We start from the raw sequence: 15423 nt of genomic DNA, 5'->3' as shown, positions 1-15423 counted from the left end.
CATGAAGCTTCCATGTCCCTCCATCTCCCATCCTGCTCTGGGGCTTTGGGGAGGGGGACATCAAATCAATACCAATAGCCAAACACCTAAATGCAGGTTTTGGGGGTGGGTGGGGGACAGTCTGTTGGCCCACCCCCATCTCGCCCAGCAGCCATTTTGCTGTTGGATCTATGGTCAGGGTGGGCGGGTAGGTACTGACAGGGAAGCAGGGAGGCCTGGGGTCCATAGCTTCCCTGAACCCCTGCACCAGGAACGCCCATATTCGCAAGGCCCCCTCCTGGCAGAACCACTGGTCTCAGTTCTCGGGGGACAGCCCACTCTTGTCCTCCTCCCACAGCACTGACCCCTGAGCCTTCTGCCCAGCCAGAGTCCGACCCTAAAAGCATCTGGCTGTGTTGGCAGCTGCCCAGCATGTCTTGGGCCGAGTCCCCCAGATGGCGGAAGCACCTGGCCAGGGCCTGGGGGTTTGGCCTCTGATCCCATCCATAGCCATGTTCCCAGTGTCCCCGCCCCCAGCCTACACTTCCACTCTGCCACCGGCTGGGCTGGAGTGCCACTGAGTCCCCAGGGTGTGGTTGACGCTCAACCATTGAGCCACACTGGCCGGGCTCACACTCTTTTCTAAGTCATGCATGGCTTGGCCCACCCTCTGACCGGTCCTCTGTCGCAGGCCACGGAGGAGAAGGAGGAGATGGAGGAGCTGCAGGCCTACAACCGGCGGCTGCTGCACAACATCCTGCCCAAGGACGTGGCCGCCCACTTCCTGGCCCGGGAGCGGCGCAACGACGAGCTCTACTACCAGTCGTGCGAGTGCGTGGCCGTCATGTTCGCCTCCATCGCCAACTTCTCCGAGTTCTACGTGGAGCTGGAGGCCAACAACGAGGGTGTCGAGTGCCTGCGGCTGCTCAACGAGATCATCGCCGACTTCGATGAGGTGCGGGGCGGGCGAGGGGCACTGGGGTCCCTGGAGGGGAGGGAGTTAGGAGACCTGGTGCCCCCACTCGCCTCACCAGATAGGACCGGTGACATCAGGAGCCCTGGCCATGGTGCCCGCTGGGGCCCTGCCCAGCTGCCTTGACAATTATTCCCATCTTCCACCCTTCCTCTCATGCCACTGAGGGCTGGACGGGGCCACAGGCTGGGACCCAGCCTTTGAGAGTCTCAGGAAGGAGCAATTCCCAGGCTGAGGGAGGAGGCAGGACAAGATGCAAAGCCCTGAACATCGACAGCAGAAACAAAGCCATTTTGTTGTTTGTGTATCACACCCTTGTTGAGTTAGGACAGGGGTCCTCAAACTTTTTAAACAGGGGGCCAGTTCACTGTCCCTCAGACCGTTGGAGGGCCGGACTATAGTTTAAAAAAAAACTATGAACAAATTCCTATGCACACTGCACATATCTTATTTTGAAGTAAAAACACAAAACGGGAACAAATACAATATTTGTATTTGCATGTGGCCTGCGGGCCGTAGTTTGAGGACCCCTGAGCTAGGACGTGCCAGGCAGTGGGGATACTGTGCCCATTGGGGCAGCCTCGACTCTGGGAGCTCACCATGCAGTGAGTGTGAGGGACAATCCCAGTGCCATCCAGGGCTCAGAAAGGAGAGGGATGAGGGAGCTGGAGCCAGCAGTGTGGGAAACAGCCCCTGGACTCCTGGGCAGTGAGGTGACTGGAGTCGGCCGAGATGGGCACAGTCCCCTACAGCAGCGAGCGCTGGAGGAGGCCTGGCTCTGTCAGGGGGCACTGGGTCCTGGCACTGAGCTGGAGCTAGAGACAGGCCCTCTGTGCGAACTGGGGAGACACAAGCGGCCACGCTGCCGCACTTCCCTGTGATCTCAGTGCCCTGGACTTGGGGGTGACCCGGTTTGGCCTTCTTCAGATCATCAGCGAGGATCGGTTTAAGCAGCTGGAAAAGATCAAGACCATCGGCAGCACCTACATGGCTGCCTCCGGCCTTAATGATTCCACCTACGACAAGGTGGGCAAGACGCACATCAAAGCTCTGGCCGACTTCGCCATGAAGCTGATGGACCAAATGAAGTACATCAACGAGCACTCCTTCAACAACTTCCAGATGAAGATTGGTGAGCTGCCTGGGAGGCCTGAGGGCTCAGAGGGGCTCCTGTCCCTCCCCCGGTTCTGCATTAGTAACCCAGGCCCAAGGATAGACTGGCATCACAGTGCGTCCCTGCCCAAGGGAGTGGGGTGGGACCCACCACCCAGAGCACACTCCTCCCGGAGCCTACAGGTGCCGTCTCTGCATGCTGCTGTGCGGGTGACATGCCCAGGACACCTCTTTCTGAGTGCCCGCCTCACCCGCGTTGGGAAGGGCTGGGTGGACCCAGTGTGAGCCTGCCCGAAAGGGGTGCTGCCCCAGGGCATAGCAGCCCCATGTATTTCAAGTCAGACTGGCTTACTAGCAGCATTTTATTTAAAAGTGTTCCAAATTCATTCAATACAAATGAAAAGCAGTGAAATGAAGTACTCATCCATTTTAAATACAAAATGAACAAACATAGTACAAGTCATTTGATTTGCAAATTTATAAAAACATTGAACATAATAGTCCTACAAAACTGTTAGCAAAATGAACATAGTGAAATATTTTAAAAACTAAACATGAAAGGAATCATGTAAAATTGACAATGAAATGATCGTGTCAACATCTTAAAACACAAAACGGGTCAGCAGGGTTATTGCTGGGTTCCCGGGGGTTCCAATGTGAGCACCAGCTCCTCGGGGCCCGGAGAGCTTTTCTAAGCTGCGTCAGCGGCCAGAGAAACAGCGCGCCTGTCGGGTCTCCCCTGGGTCCTCTGCCCACCGCCTCGGCCCGCGGTGGGTGGCTTCGAGGGGCTTGCAGACACCGGGGTGGTGCCCAGGGTGGGAGCTGGCTCTGAAGAGACGGGGTTCCGAGAGAGGCCCTGAGTCTGTTTCCGTCAGGACTCTATTCTCCTTGTGCAGAAACTCTTTGAACCAAACCCTATATAATTTTTTCGGCCTTTAATTTTGTTGTTTTATTACTCCAACCTTGTGCTCTGACAAGTCTCGGCTCTGCAGAAGAGCTGACAGAACAGCACAGTGAAAACTCACGCACATGGGCACAGGCAGGCAGGCCCCACCTCCTGTCGCTGCTGGGTGATGGCAGATTACCACTCTGGATGCGCTGCTCCATAAAGTTCAAGGTGTTTCTGCGGCTCGTTTTGTTCTTAGCATATATCTCACCAAGGACATCCCGGCAGCCCGCGTGCGTGGTTTCGGCAGTAGGGGTTTTGCTTTGCTGAGAGCCGCGGCCCTCCTCTTCTTTCTTCTTTCTTTATTTCAGTTACGGCTCACACTCAGAATTGTTTTGTACTGGTTTCAGGTGTACAGCACAGTGGTTAGGCAACCATCGGCCTTACAAAGCGGTCCCCCCGATATTTCAAGCACCCACCTGGCACCATACAGTGATTACAATATCATTGACTAGATCCCCTGTGCTGTACTTTGCATCCCCATGACTATTCTGTAACTACCCCCCTGCACTTCTCATTCCTCCACCTTTCCCACCCAGCCCCCCACACCCCCTGCTGCCCTCCCCCTCTTGAGGGTGGTGGGGTGAAGAGTGGTGTCTGAAAGAGCAGACCTTTCCACTTTTCAGACTTCTAATGCATTATCAACTCCCTGGCATGCCTCAAGCCATAAATGATTCCAATTTCGATTTTTTTAAAAAAGGAACACTAATTCACCAACATAAATACTGGTATCTCAGTCCTCAAAATTCGCACATGAAACCAAAATATTGGATTGCTAACCATCAATATTGTGATTATTGATGTTCTTGGAGACATTTTGTGGGGACTGAGCTTTGTCTGAACGAACGGCTGTGGTAGCCGGGGGCCCTGCACCCGGGAACTTGGCCAGGGTCTCACTTTGCACTGGTTGCTAGAAGGCCCAGACCAGAGCCAGCGGGGGGTCTGCCTCACCTGACGTGCAGCCTGCATTTCTGTGGTAACTTCAGCCCTGGTTTCGTGAAATTGCTATTCTTATTTTCCTTGCACCCCATCTTTTCCACCTACATTGATTTATATTTTTTGTAAGCTGCCTCCCTTCCTTCCTCGGGCCAGGACTGGAGACTGGGTGACAGGTAGACAAGTAGCTGGGCAGGCAACTGGGAACCTCGGGTGGCAAAGAAATGGGCAAGTTCTGGTATGTTGGTCTAAACCTGTGGTCGGCAAACCGTGGCTCGCGAGCCACATGCGGCTCTTTGGCCCCTTCAGTGTGGCTCTTCCACAAAATACCACGTGCGGGCGTGCACATACAGTGCGATTGAAACTTCGTGGCCCATGTGCAGAAGTCAGTATTTTGTGGAAGAGCCACACTGAAGGGGCCAAAGAGCCACATGTGGCTCGCGAGCTGCGGTTTGCCGAGCCGCAGTTTGCCGACCACTGGTCTAAACTGAAGGTGAAAACTTACTAATGCCACTGAGAGAGGGACGATTAGGGAAAGGCGATTAGGTGACGCACGAGGTCACTAGAAGCCTTGCAGAGGGCAGTGCTGGTGATGGCCATGCAGGAGCTGAGCATTGCCTGGGTGGTGAGGACACAGGTGCAGTGGGTGTGTGAACAGGTTCCCGTAACCTTGAGTTATGGCATTTGATAGGAGCAGAGGGTTAAGCACGGCCTTGGGGCCGGAGGACCCTGGGTATCTTCAGACCGAGAGTCCAAGGGAGAAGCCGGGTGCGGGGAGAGGAATGGGAGTGAGGGCCAGCCCTGGTCTGAGTCCTGATGAGCGTGCTGACTTCTGTCCCCTGCAGGGCTCAATATCGGCCCCGTGGTGGCTGGGGTGATCGGGGCCCGCAAGCCTCAGTACGACATCTGGGGCAATACGGTGAACGTGGCCAGCCGCATGGACAGCACCGGTGTGCCAGACCGCATCCAGGTGAGTGCAAGAGCGTCCACCACCCGCCACCCCAACATCGGGGCCTCTGTCTGGTGCTTGGTCTTTGGGGCAGGCCGCCCACAGTTTCCAGTCAGAATTTCATTTGAGAGTGATTGGGTGGTTGGCACTGACGTCTTTGAAGCTTGGAGAACACGACTGGGTACAAGCTGTCAGCACCTTGGACAGATCCTCAGGCCTGTGCGGAGCCCTCGGCTGCCACAGAAGGAATGAGAGGGCATAGCCTGGCCAGGGACCCGACATTTCCTCCTCCCACGGCCTTTGTAAGCCGCTGCTTGTGATTCCCAGGCCCGCTGTTCTTCCTCTGCGTTTCTTTGTTTTCCTCAGGGCTTTCTTGATTCGTTCTGCTTCAATCTGACAGCAGAGAAGCCTGGACTGGGCTCTAGTCCTGCACCCCACCTTCCCATACCCCAGTTCTCTGTGAGCTGTGGGCAGGCCCCTTAGCTTCCCTGGCCTCCGTTGTCTCAAATGCTAATGGAGCTTGTTTTATGGCTTCTGCTCACACTGACACCACTCATATGTCCCCTAACGTCTCTTTCCTGCGGGGACTCTGAACACAGGGGTTGGCTCTGAGCATGGCCCTGGCCAGCCCAGCCGGCCTGCTGTCTGAGGGGCCTGGCCAATGGCCTCCCCCTCCATCCCTGTGCCAAGGGAGAAGTGATAGCAGATGGGAACTGAGGGTGGTGAGGGGAGATGAGGAGAGAGGAACGTGTGTTTGCAGAGCTCCTGACCTCACCCATGACAGGTGTGAGCGATGCTGTCGGCAACCACACAATAATCCAGCACCTCTGCTGGCAAAGGGCCTCGCCATTGGCGAATACACGTGGTGACACGGCAGGGTCACCCCCCGGCAGCCCACCCAGAGGTTTCTGGCCCCGTCCTCCCTGGCCTGGTGGCTGGGCTGGGCCGGGACACTTGCCGGGGAGTTGCCGCTGGCTGGCGGAGGCATGCTGGCCGTTCTCAGAAATGGCTCTTGGATCACCTTGTGAGGCATTGGTCCTCTGCTGCTCCCGTCACCCCCTCCTCCCCCTCCCCCTGCGCAAGGGTAGTGTGATGGCCGGAGCCGCCTGTGAGTTCTCCTCTTTGTTCCAAAAGCTGAAGGAGAGACGGGAGGTGCGCCACGAACTGAGCCCGGCCCTGCCCGGCCTAGCTGCGTGTCCTCAGGCAGTGACTCCGATGTTTTGAGCCTGAAATCATAGTACTTCACTCACAGGGTCGGTGAGGTCAGCATCCTCACCCTCCCTGTGGGTCACCTAGAATACTTCTGCTCTGTCCTGGAGGGAGACCTTGGAAAATGCCCCAGGCAGGTGCGTGGTTGGGTCGGAAGTTCCTCCCACCTACAGCCTCTGCACTTCTCACGTGGACGACGGCCACGCTGAGCGGCACTGCCAGGGCACAGGAGGCTCGCCGCTGCTGGCACAGCACGGAGAGGCACTTTCCTGGGCGAGCAGTGTCCGTCCCCGAGAGCCCGGGCCAGGGAGATGCCCCGCCCGCCCTTCTGTATCAAAGGCAGCTCTGCCCGCGGGCGGATCCACGGCTCCGGTCGTGGATGGCCTGTCCTCCCTCCTCCTTTGCCTCCTCAGGTCACCACGGACATGTACCAGGTGCTGGCTGCCAACACGTACCAGCTGGAGTGCCGGGGTGTGGTCAAGGTCAAGGGCAAAGGCGAGATGATGACCTACTTCCTCAACGGAGGACCCCCGCTCAGTTAGCAGCTGCCAGCTGACGATGCCAGGCAGCTGGCCTCCGGAGAAACACAACGGCTTCTTTGTGTGCCGGGCGGGCCGGTGGAAGCCCGCGCCCCCGCCCAGGTGGCCGCGCCCTTGAGATTTTCCACGTTGATTCCAAAAGCAGTTTCTGCCTTCGTGGGCGGGCGGCAGCCTCTGTCCCAGGCAGGGTGCCTGCGTCCTGCGAGCACCACGCTGACCAAAGATGACTCCCTCTGGAGAAGACTCCGCTGGACGCGACCTGGATCTTGAGTTTTCTTACGGGTGCTGCTGCTGCACGGGTGGTGGAGCTCCTGGCGCGTGGATCGGCGTATGGCCACCCAGCGCCGAGGGCAGGGCTGGGGGAGAGGCCTGGGTGGGAAGGCGAGCGACTCTGGCTGGAGGGAGCCTAGGGGCCCTGAGGGGTCTGCTTTTCTATACGAGCCTTTAAACTTCAGGCAGACCTGGCCCCTGCCCCATGGAGGCAGCCGCCGGGCAGGAGTGCTGGCTTTGGAAGGACTGTGGCCTTCACCACAGTCCCCCCTCCACCCGCACACAATGCCCCTCCGCGGGGAAGAGAACTAACTGCGAGGGGGAGGCCAGAGGACTCGAAGCCAGGAGTGGCGGTTCTGAGAAAAGGAAAATATTTATTAAATAAAACAAAACCTGTTTCTGCGCCCTTCTTTAGCCTCTGCTAGTTGTCCACGTGCGAGAGACCCGCAGGCCACCGGGGACGCTGCTGGGGAGGGAGGCCGGGTCCCGACTTGTCTTTTTGTATTTTTTATTTTGTATTATTGAAAACCTTGGAGATCTAACAAATATACCAAATTCTATATTTTGTAAATTCTCTATATTAGAACACAGCTGTGCTGCACAGCGGGGCGTGTGTGTGCTCATTTGTACTGTCCGTACGTCCAAGTGTGCACGGTGTGTGCGTGCGTGTGTGTCTGTGCTGTGGAACTGGTCACGTACAGGACGCCTGTTTTCCTCACTTCGGATTTGGCAGTTTTGGGTTTTCCCAGGTCCAACCCGAGCAGCGAGCGTGTCCTTTTGGGTTACCGTATGTTCTAAAGATTAAGTAGGAAGATGCATGGACACATCGCCCATCTCTCTCTAACACACACACACACACACACACACACACACACACACACACAGATCACTGCCCCTGGGAGAAATGCAAATGGAATAAGAAGGAAACAGAAAGCTGCTCTCTCCTCTCGCTCCCTGAGACCTCAGCCCTTCGCTGCCTGCAGACGGCCCTGGTGCTCAGCCAGGTGGAGGCAAGGAAGCCTGCCGGCCTCTCTCGATTCGCCGAGGTGCCTCTCCCGAAGATGGTCCCTCAGACTTGGGGGATAATGTGGAGCCCTTAGGTTCAGGGAAAGGGGGTGGCATTGCCCTCCACCTGCAAGCCAGGCAAAGGAAAGGGTAGAGCCAGCTTCAGAGTCCACAGAGCAAAGCTAGCAGAAAGTTTGGTTTGTCTGGTTTTTGTTTTTTGGGGAGGGGACAGTTCAATATACCAAGAAAAAATTTCTATTTTTATACCCTATGAAGGAGGCATTTGGAAAATGATATACTATCAGAGATATTTCCAAACAGAATCCTTGGGGCCTGTGCCCAGATCTTTTCATTGCTTCTCAGGGCAGAACTATTCTCACCTCCAACACAAGCTGGAAGGGGGTGGGGTGGCAGCTGGGTGCCAGCTGCTGGGACGTGACTCTGATGCCCACCTGCTCGCTCCACCTCTGGCTGGACACTGGCGCCAGCCTCCCCCACACCCATCGCCCACCCGTCTGAACACAGCCCTGAAGCAAGGCTATGGACCCAAAACTGCCAGCCCGAATCTGTTGCGCCTTTGCTGTCCGCCCTGAGTTCTGCATCGGCCTCGTGCCCTCGCCAGGCTAGCTTCTCCACGTCTTGTTCTCCAGTCCCCATCCCAGCACCTGCCAGGGGTGCTGGGTTTTCATTTTGCTTCCAACCTGAGTAATGTGTGTGTGTGTGTGTGTGTGTGTGTGTGTGTGTGTGTGTGTGTGTGTGCAGAGTTCCTCCTATGTTCCCCCTGTTGTCATGACCCCCACCGGCCTCGTGGGGGCCCATCCTCCACTCCCCCCCACCCCCCAGCAGTGACTGGTGACCATGTGCAGTGCTGGCTTTTTATTCCCTCTAAGGGGTGTGCACTCTTTTTACTCCTGCTCTTGCAAAAACGGATACAATTATGATTTCCCATGGAAACTGAAAAGTCTATTTGAGTAATTTAACTATTAAACACTTTCACTGGTAATGTGTCCCAGTCTGATTTGCTGCTTGGGCTGGGGTCTAGTCCCCATCTGAAGAACCGTGCACTCAGCCCTGGGCTGGTGCTGGAGAGGGAGCTGTGGGAGGCAGGGACCCACTCGGCGAGGGGGACAGCACGCGGCGAAGGGGAGGACGTCAGCAGAGACCGCAGGCCTGTGGCAGCCTGACCATCCGGAGACCACTGCTGCTCTGGCAGGAGCCAGCTCCCTGGACTGAGGGGCAGGTGCCTGGGGGCAGGAGGCTGAATAAGGAGAGGAGTGAAGAGGACAGGGAGTGAGGATGGGGTCAGCAAAGATCCAGGGTCTAGGGGAGGATGTTTAAAACATGAGCCAAACATGCCTCTATGCGAAGCGAAAGGAAGTTGGAACAGGAGAGAACGCAGATCACTGAAAGCACCAAAGCAGCCGGGAGGGAGGAGATGCAGGCGGAGGGGACTGGTTTGACTTGAACAGCTAACAGGTGGCTACCACTCACTGAGCACTCGGTGCCAGACACCGGGATGAGCACCATACAGACCTCTCAGTTCATTCAAAGCAAAGCAAGCCTGGCTGCTCAGCCCATGCAAGTAACTTCCAGCATGCCCGGCTCTTCTCCCCCCTCCCCTACCTGAGGAAGGGAAAGGGGCCCCTTCCAGCAGCTCCTGCCTGCTGCACCCATCACCTGCAGGATTCAGAAAGGAAGGCCAGAGGGGCTCGTTCCGGTTAGGGTGGACACAGTGGGAATGGAGGGGCCAGGGGAGAAGACATCACAGGCTTCGTTGAAACAGTGGCCACGTGGGGACAGAGATGTGGCAGTCTTGGGCGGGGGCAGCCTCTGCTCCAGAGAATGGGCAGGACTTCAGATGTACATGGTGAAGGATGTAATTGTATTGAGCTTGTGTTTAACTCCACTTTTCAGGCTGGGTTGGTCAGTTACGAAAGGAGACCAAATGCTAAGGGAGGCCAAACTACAGGGGCCGGTTGGTCTGCGTGGGAACTTTGACTCCTGAAGAACTCCCACTCTGCTGTGGGCAGTGGAGCCCAAGCCAGCAGGCAGGCGCCAGGAAGCCACATGCATGTGCACACTGGGCAACAAAGGTGTGGACTCAGGACCTTCCCAGGACCTTCCATCTCCTTCACTGAGCGAATCCCAGAGAACACACTTGTTCTCCCTTAGAGAGCTATGCTTTTTTCCAAAAGCATATCCATACCTAGAGTGTTAATTAGAGAAGGCGCCATGATGTACCCTCATCTCCAGAAGGAAGGGACTGAGAAGGCTGGTCTATGCTGGCCCCGGCCAGTGCCACTCAGCAAAGGCCTCGCAGGAGAGGTGGAAGGGCTGGTGCTATCTGTGGGGGCGGGGAGGGCAGACCAGAGATGACCATCCCTCACCTCCCCCCCCCATGTGAGTAAGCCTCACAGGGCATAAAGAGCCCCCACATGTGCTTTCTCACTCATCTTTCCCCGAGGCTCAGGAGGTACATGTCCTGCAGCTGCCCTGATCCCTGGGGACAAAAGCTGTGGCACCAGCCCATGTGCCCCTCTGGTGCTGATGATCTTGGCAGAAGAGGATTTGCCACTCCTCCAGGTGACACTAGATGAAATGAGATCCAATTACAATAGTATTATAGCTTTTCTTAGACTTGCCGATTTTCAGAAAAGTCCTTTGGTGGTGTTTTTCCTCTTGGTCGTGGGAGGGGAAATATGACATTTGCTGTCCTCTTGCCTGTCTGTCTGTCCCACCCGCAGGGTCACTGCTACTCAGGACAGACACGGGAACAAAGCAGGCAAGGCCGCTGGTCTCCAAGGTCTCCTCCGCCTCTGGCTTCTCAGACTCCAAATATTCCTGAACTCTACCTGATCTTTAAGTGCCAGACCACATGTACGGCGAAAGCCCAAATCATCGGATTAGGATTTTAAGATTTTAGAGCCAAATGAAATGAAAGCATTGTTCCATGAGTGACCTGTGGGAAGATCACCTCCAGACCAGTCAGAAATGGCTCTGCCCTCCAGACACCAAGCCAGTAGCCACAGCTGCGTGCAGCATGGCCAGGGGTCCTTTCCCAGCAAGAGCCCTGACCGAGGGGAGGGCAGGGCTGGTGGAGATCAATGCAGGCCCACAGGGCAAGCAGGGGTTCCCGAAGGACAGGGGATGTGTGAGAAAGACTATAATGATCAGGAAAGTAGGCATCCTGTCTGCACTGGCGTGCCAGCCCCAAACCCCACCCGCCCATCTGTTCCTAATGAGTGGAGCTGAGCTACCCCCTCACTCAGCGAGCACATATTCATCCCCAAGGCCCCTTTCATATCGCTGGTTATTAGCCCATGAATTTAAAGAATTCTCACTGGAGACCATTAGGGACCTCATCACTCCCACCTCCCCCAAACCAATTTCTAATTTAGACCTACCTAGAAATCTCTGGTTTGTCAGCATCTCTGGTTATTTTAACTTAAACTATTTTCCAATTTTGCAAAATTTGCTTCTCTGCTTTGACTTTGTCAGTTAGCTAGGGTGGCACTTCCCTGGCTTACATGGGATTTTTGGGACAGGGTGGAGGAGTGCATTTTGCCTCAGATTAATTTTTTGAAAGCCATGTTGCATTTCTGCTTTTTAAGAGTGCCTGAGCTCTCACATCCCCAGCATCCACATAGTTCCAATTTGTGAATTGAAGGCTGCTGGCTGCCTTCCCCACCGGACTTCCCACAATGCACAGACCACACACACACACACACACACACCTTCATGGGGGCCGTAGCAGAGTGGTGGGCACTAGGATGGTTGCCATCCAAGACTACCCCATAGATCAGGTTGGAATGTTAAAAGTAAAGGACAAAAAAAAAAAAAAGTAAAGGACGAAGGAGCCACGCTGGATAAGGCAAGGTTCCCAGAGGCACCCTCCCCATTCAACAGCGCTCCAGTGCTTGGGAGACGGATCCTGAAGCAGCTTATCACTTCCAGGCTGGGTGACACCAGATAACTTAATCCTGTTTCCTTTCCTCAGCTGGATTCTGTTAAGCTCACATAACCTTCCGCATGCAAAACACCTGACATACAGCAGGCACTCGGCCAGCATGAGTCCCTCAACCCCCTTCTCTCTCTGGTGTCCCCGGTGCCCTGCCCAGGGGTGTGCACACAGGAGCTTGCCAGGGCACCTGCCTGCTAGACATTTCAGCAGGATCCTCACTTAAACTGGCAATTTCTGAACAGCTCTGTGCGATGATTTATTGTACTTGGGGGCATTTGCAATTAAAATGACCCTTGCTGCCTTGAAAGGAATAGTAACACCAACAAGAAAGACCACAGGCTGGTGATAAATGCGATCCTAACACTCACAGTGCCAGACCCTGTTCTACGTGCTTTATACTTATTGACTCAATTCTCACAACTCCTTGCCCAAGGCACTATTATTACCCCCTTTATAGAAGGGGAAGCTGAGGCAGAGGTTACTGCTGTCACAGCCGGTGGAAGGGGAGTCAGGGAGTCTGGCTCCAAACCCATAACCACTATTCGATATATAGCAAATGGTTGCCTTCATCTTTTCACTCAACGTTCTGATAACTGGACCACTTCAAGCAGAATTCCCATGAGATCATTCCCTATCAGAGAACCAATGCATTCTGGACTTCAGCTAGGAAAAGGAAATGCCTCTGACCCATGAAACCAGTGGGGCTTTAACACCCTACCGAGAATTGTACATTTGTGAGCTGGTTTTACTACAAAGACTGAACTATGTACCTCCTGCCCCAGAGTCTACTCTAGACACACTGAAGGGTCATCATTCCCCTCGCAGCCATCGTCCTGTCCCTGCCACAGATGCAGGAACTTCAGAAACGGTTTTATTCGGTCTACGGCATCTACACCGCAGGTTACACGCATCTCAGCATCTATTCCTTAAGTGTTTCAATGTATTTCCTAGCTTAGTACTAGCTGGTGGTTAAGAGCCGGAGTTCTGAGGAAGACGGATCTGGACTGGCATCCGGGTGCACACACAGGCTAGGTGGTGGCTGTGGTCATGTTGCTTAACTTCTCTAGGCCTCAGGTGCTTCGCCTACAACACAGAAAGGCCTTTGCAAACACTGTCTGTGGGGATAAGAAGCCCAGCACACACAGTGCCATCTCCCCTCCATGCCAGCTGTCTGTTCTCACTGCGGCTGTACCGGTGAGAGCCCTGTGCTTGTCAGAAACACAGTTTTCTCTCTGAAAGTCTCTGTGACACAGAAAAACTGGTGTATCATTTAAACCTGAACCCCAGGTTTGAATGTGTCTTTATTTCCCCAAGTGAGCATGGGAGTTGCCCCCGCCCCTTCCTGCCTCAGCTGCCGTGAGGATGAAGTGTGGAGGAGGACCCAGCCCTGTCCCAGAGAAGGTGTTAACAAGCATTCTTATTATTAGTCCTAGGCCCCGGAGGCATTTAAAATGAAAGGTCCTTTAGACCAGGTCCTTGACAAGGCGCCTCAGAGAAAAGCATGGGCACCAAGGAGCCCCGCGGCCAAGGCCCAGCTGGGGTGGGACTGCCTGGAGCACCCAGGAAGCGGGATGCATGCCTCCTGTCCCGTCAGCTGGAGCCGGATGTGCTTTCTGAGGGGTGACACCTGCACTGCTGTGCTCTGGGTTGCAGGAGGAAAGGGCAAATGTGAGCCGTGGGTGAGGCTGGGCTGAAAGCCTGTGTGTTGCCAAGGAAACACCAGGAACCATTTGTAAGGCGAGGGTACTGATTCCAGGAACGCTTTGGGAACGGAGCCTGTTCTCTCCGAGTTCCTACGGCCTCTAATTGTGCTGAGACTAGCCCACACCAGCACCCCCCCCCCCCCCCCCCCCCCAGTGCGGAGGACAATGCATCGCACATGCCAACACCACTCACTGTTAACGAGCAGGGAGGATACACACCACATGGCTCCCAACGTGCGGAGCTTCCATGCTGTGGTTTCAGCTGCTGCAGGGAGTCACCTGGGAAGTCTGGCCACCAACGAGGAGATGCCAGGAGAGTGGCAGCCACATGCTGCTTCTTTTGAAAAGCTCAAATGTTTACACTGGAGGCTGCAACATGCTAGCATTCAATGTTGGTCCCAGAACACCGATGAAGGTGTCAGACCCTTAAACCCTGATCAGTAAAGCTACATGAATTAAATTCTCAGCGGACACAGCGTTTGTACACAAGCTCATCTATGACTCTTGGAGGTGAAGGGGTTTCTTTTTATTAGCTTTTAGCTAAGATTATACTAAAGCCAGCTTAAACCAAAAATTAGGTTTGATTTTACCACAGCAATTTTAGGTAGAAAGACTCCATTTCCTTAGAGAGAATAAAGCGTAAAAATATAAAAAAGGCTTGACCATAGACAAAGAAGGCAGCCCTGAAGACTGATCTATAATTTGTGGTGAGGCTAAGTGTTAATTTGGTCTGAGAGGTGGCTGCATTTGAAGTAATTCATTTGTACATTTACCACATACTCCATGATAACTCCAACTCTTAAAGTGAACAGAGTCTTAAAACAAGTAGGTAAAGACACACACACACACACACACACACACACTCACACTCACTATGTCTCTAGGAAATCCGAGTTCAGGCAGGGTCCTTGGATCACTTAGTAAATGTTTGGGGGAAAAGGCCAAGCCTTTTTGGTAGGCAGCTAACTTCAGCAGGAAGCACTTCTGTGCCATGGGGGTTAAGGCCCACAGGATAAATCTGGTCTCTGTTACAGCCCTGATGAGTCAGGACTCTAATGAGATTCCAGACACGGCCTAACAGAAATGGAGGTGAGCATCTGTCCAGACTCGATTCCACTGTGAAACAGACAATCAAAGGAGAGCACATTCACTCTCCATAAGTTATAAGATACAAAGTTGGGCAAAGGTTCTCCATGTCTTCAAGGCATTTGTCTCAAATGGATTTTCAAGCGTTAACATGCTTGTTCTTAGCTTAGGATAAGAATTCTTATGAGAACAAAATCCTCTGTTAGCCACACACACACACACACACACACCCCACCCTGAAATGAAAACTTTTGAGAGCTGGTACAAGTTGAGGATCCAAGGCACAAACACAATATGCAATTGTGCATGAAATCAGTGAGGATTTTGTTCATTTTAGCATTTCAGAGGGTTCCGAGTGCGAACCTTTTTATGAGGACTCAGGAGGAAGTGTCCCCTGCGGAGCTGGCACGCTCTGCTACAGCCAGAGCCTTACCTGCTGGGAAGTTCAAGCATCAAAATTTGCACCTGATAAACAGCACTGTGTTCACCCTTTTCTCCATTTTCATTGATCTTGATTTTCTCCCCTTTCTGTTCCTATTTTATTACCATTATCCTATAGGCTTTTTCTAATGGTATGCTGCTTCAAATTCTTTTAGGAAAGAGGCCAGGTATAGATACCTTTCAAATACAGACCAAAAACCAAACAAAAAAACTACAAGCAAATATTGCAATTACTTTAGGATATAAAGGAAAGTATCCTTCTTTGTTCTTACAGCACACCTTAATAAGAAGTGGTACATTAGAATTACCTTAA

The 15423-nt window shown here is 53.9% G+C and overlaps 1 protein-coding gene across 4 annotated transcripts in view; it reads left to right on the top strand.

The window, feature by feature from the left end:
* The window catches only part of ADCY5 (adenylate cyclase 5), a 152045-nt gene extending 144569 nt beyond the window's left edge, over nucleotides 1-7476 (top strand). For 3 of the 4 annotated variants that reach the window (XM_036351106.1, XM_036351104.1, XM_036351103.1), the window contains 3 exons: nucleotides 671-934; nucleotides 1880-2084; nucleotides 4793-6510. In XM_036351106.1, coding sequence (XP_036206999.1) covers nucleotides 671-934; nucleotides 1880-2084; nucleotides 4793-5148 — 825 coding nt within the window. In that variant the 3' untranslated portion in view covers nucleotides 5149-6510. The other variant, XM_036351105.1, reaches the window with a different exon arrangement.
* Nucleotides 7477-15423: the final 7947 nt, after the last annotated feature.

The sequence above is a fragment of the Myotis myotis genome, unplaced genomic scaffold (genome assembly GCF_014108235.1).
Source record: "Myotis myotis isolate mMyoMyo1 unplaced genomic scaffold, mMyoMyo1.p scaffold_m19_p_2, whole genome shotgun sequence".
Classification (NCBI taxonomy): domain Eukaryota; kingdom Metazoa; phylum Chordata; class Mammalia; order Chiroptera; family Vespertilionidae; genus Myotis; species Myotis myotis.
Note: the sequence above shows the minus strand (reverse complement) of the source record. Positions and strands in the feature narration are given on the sequence as shown.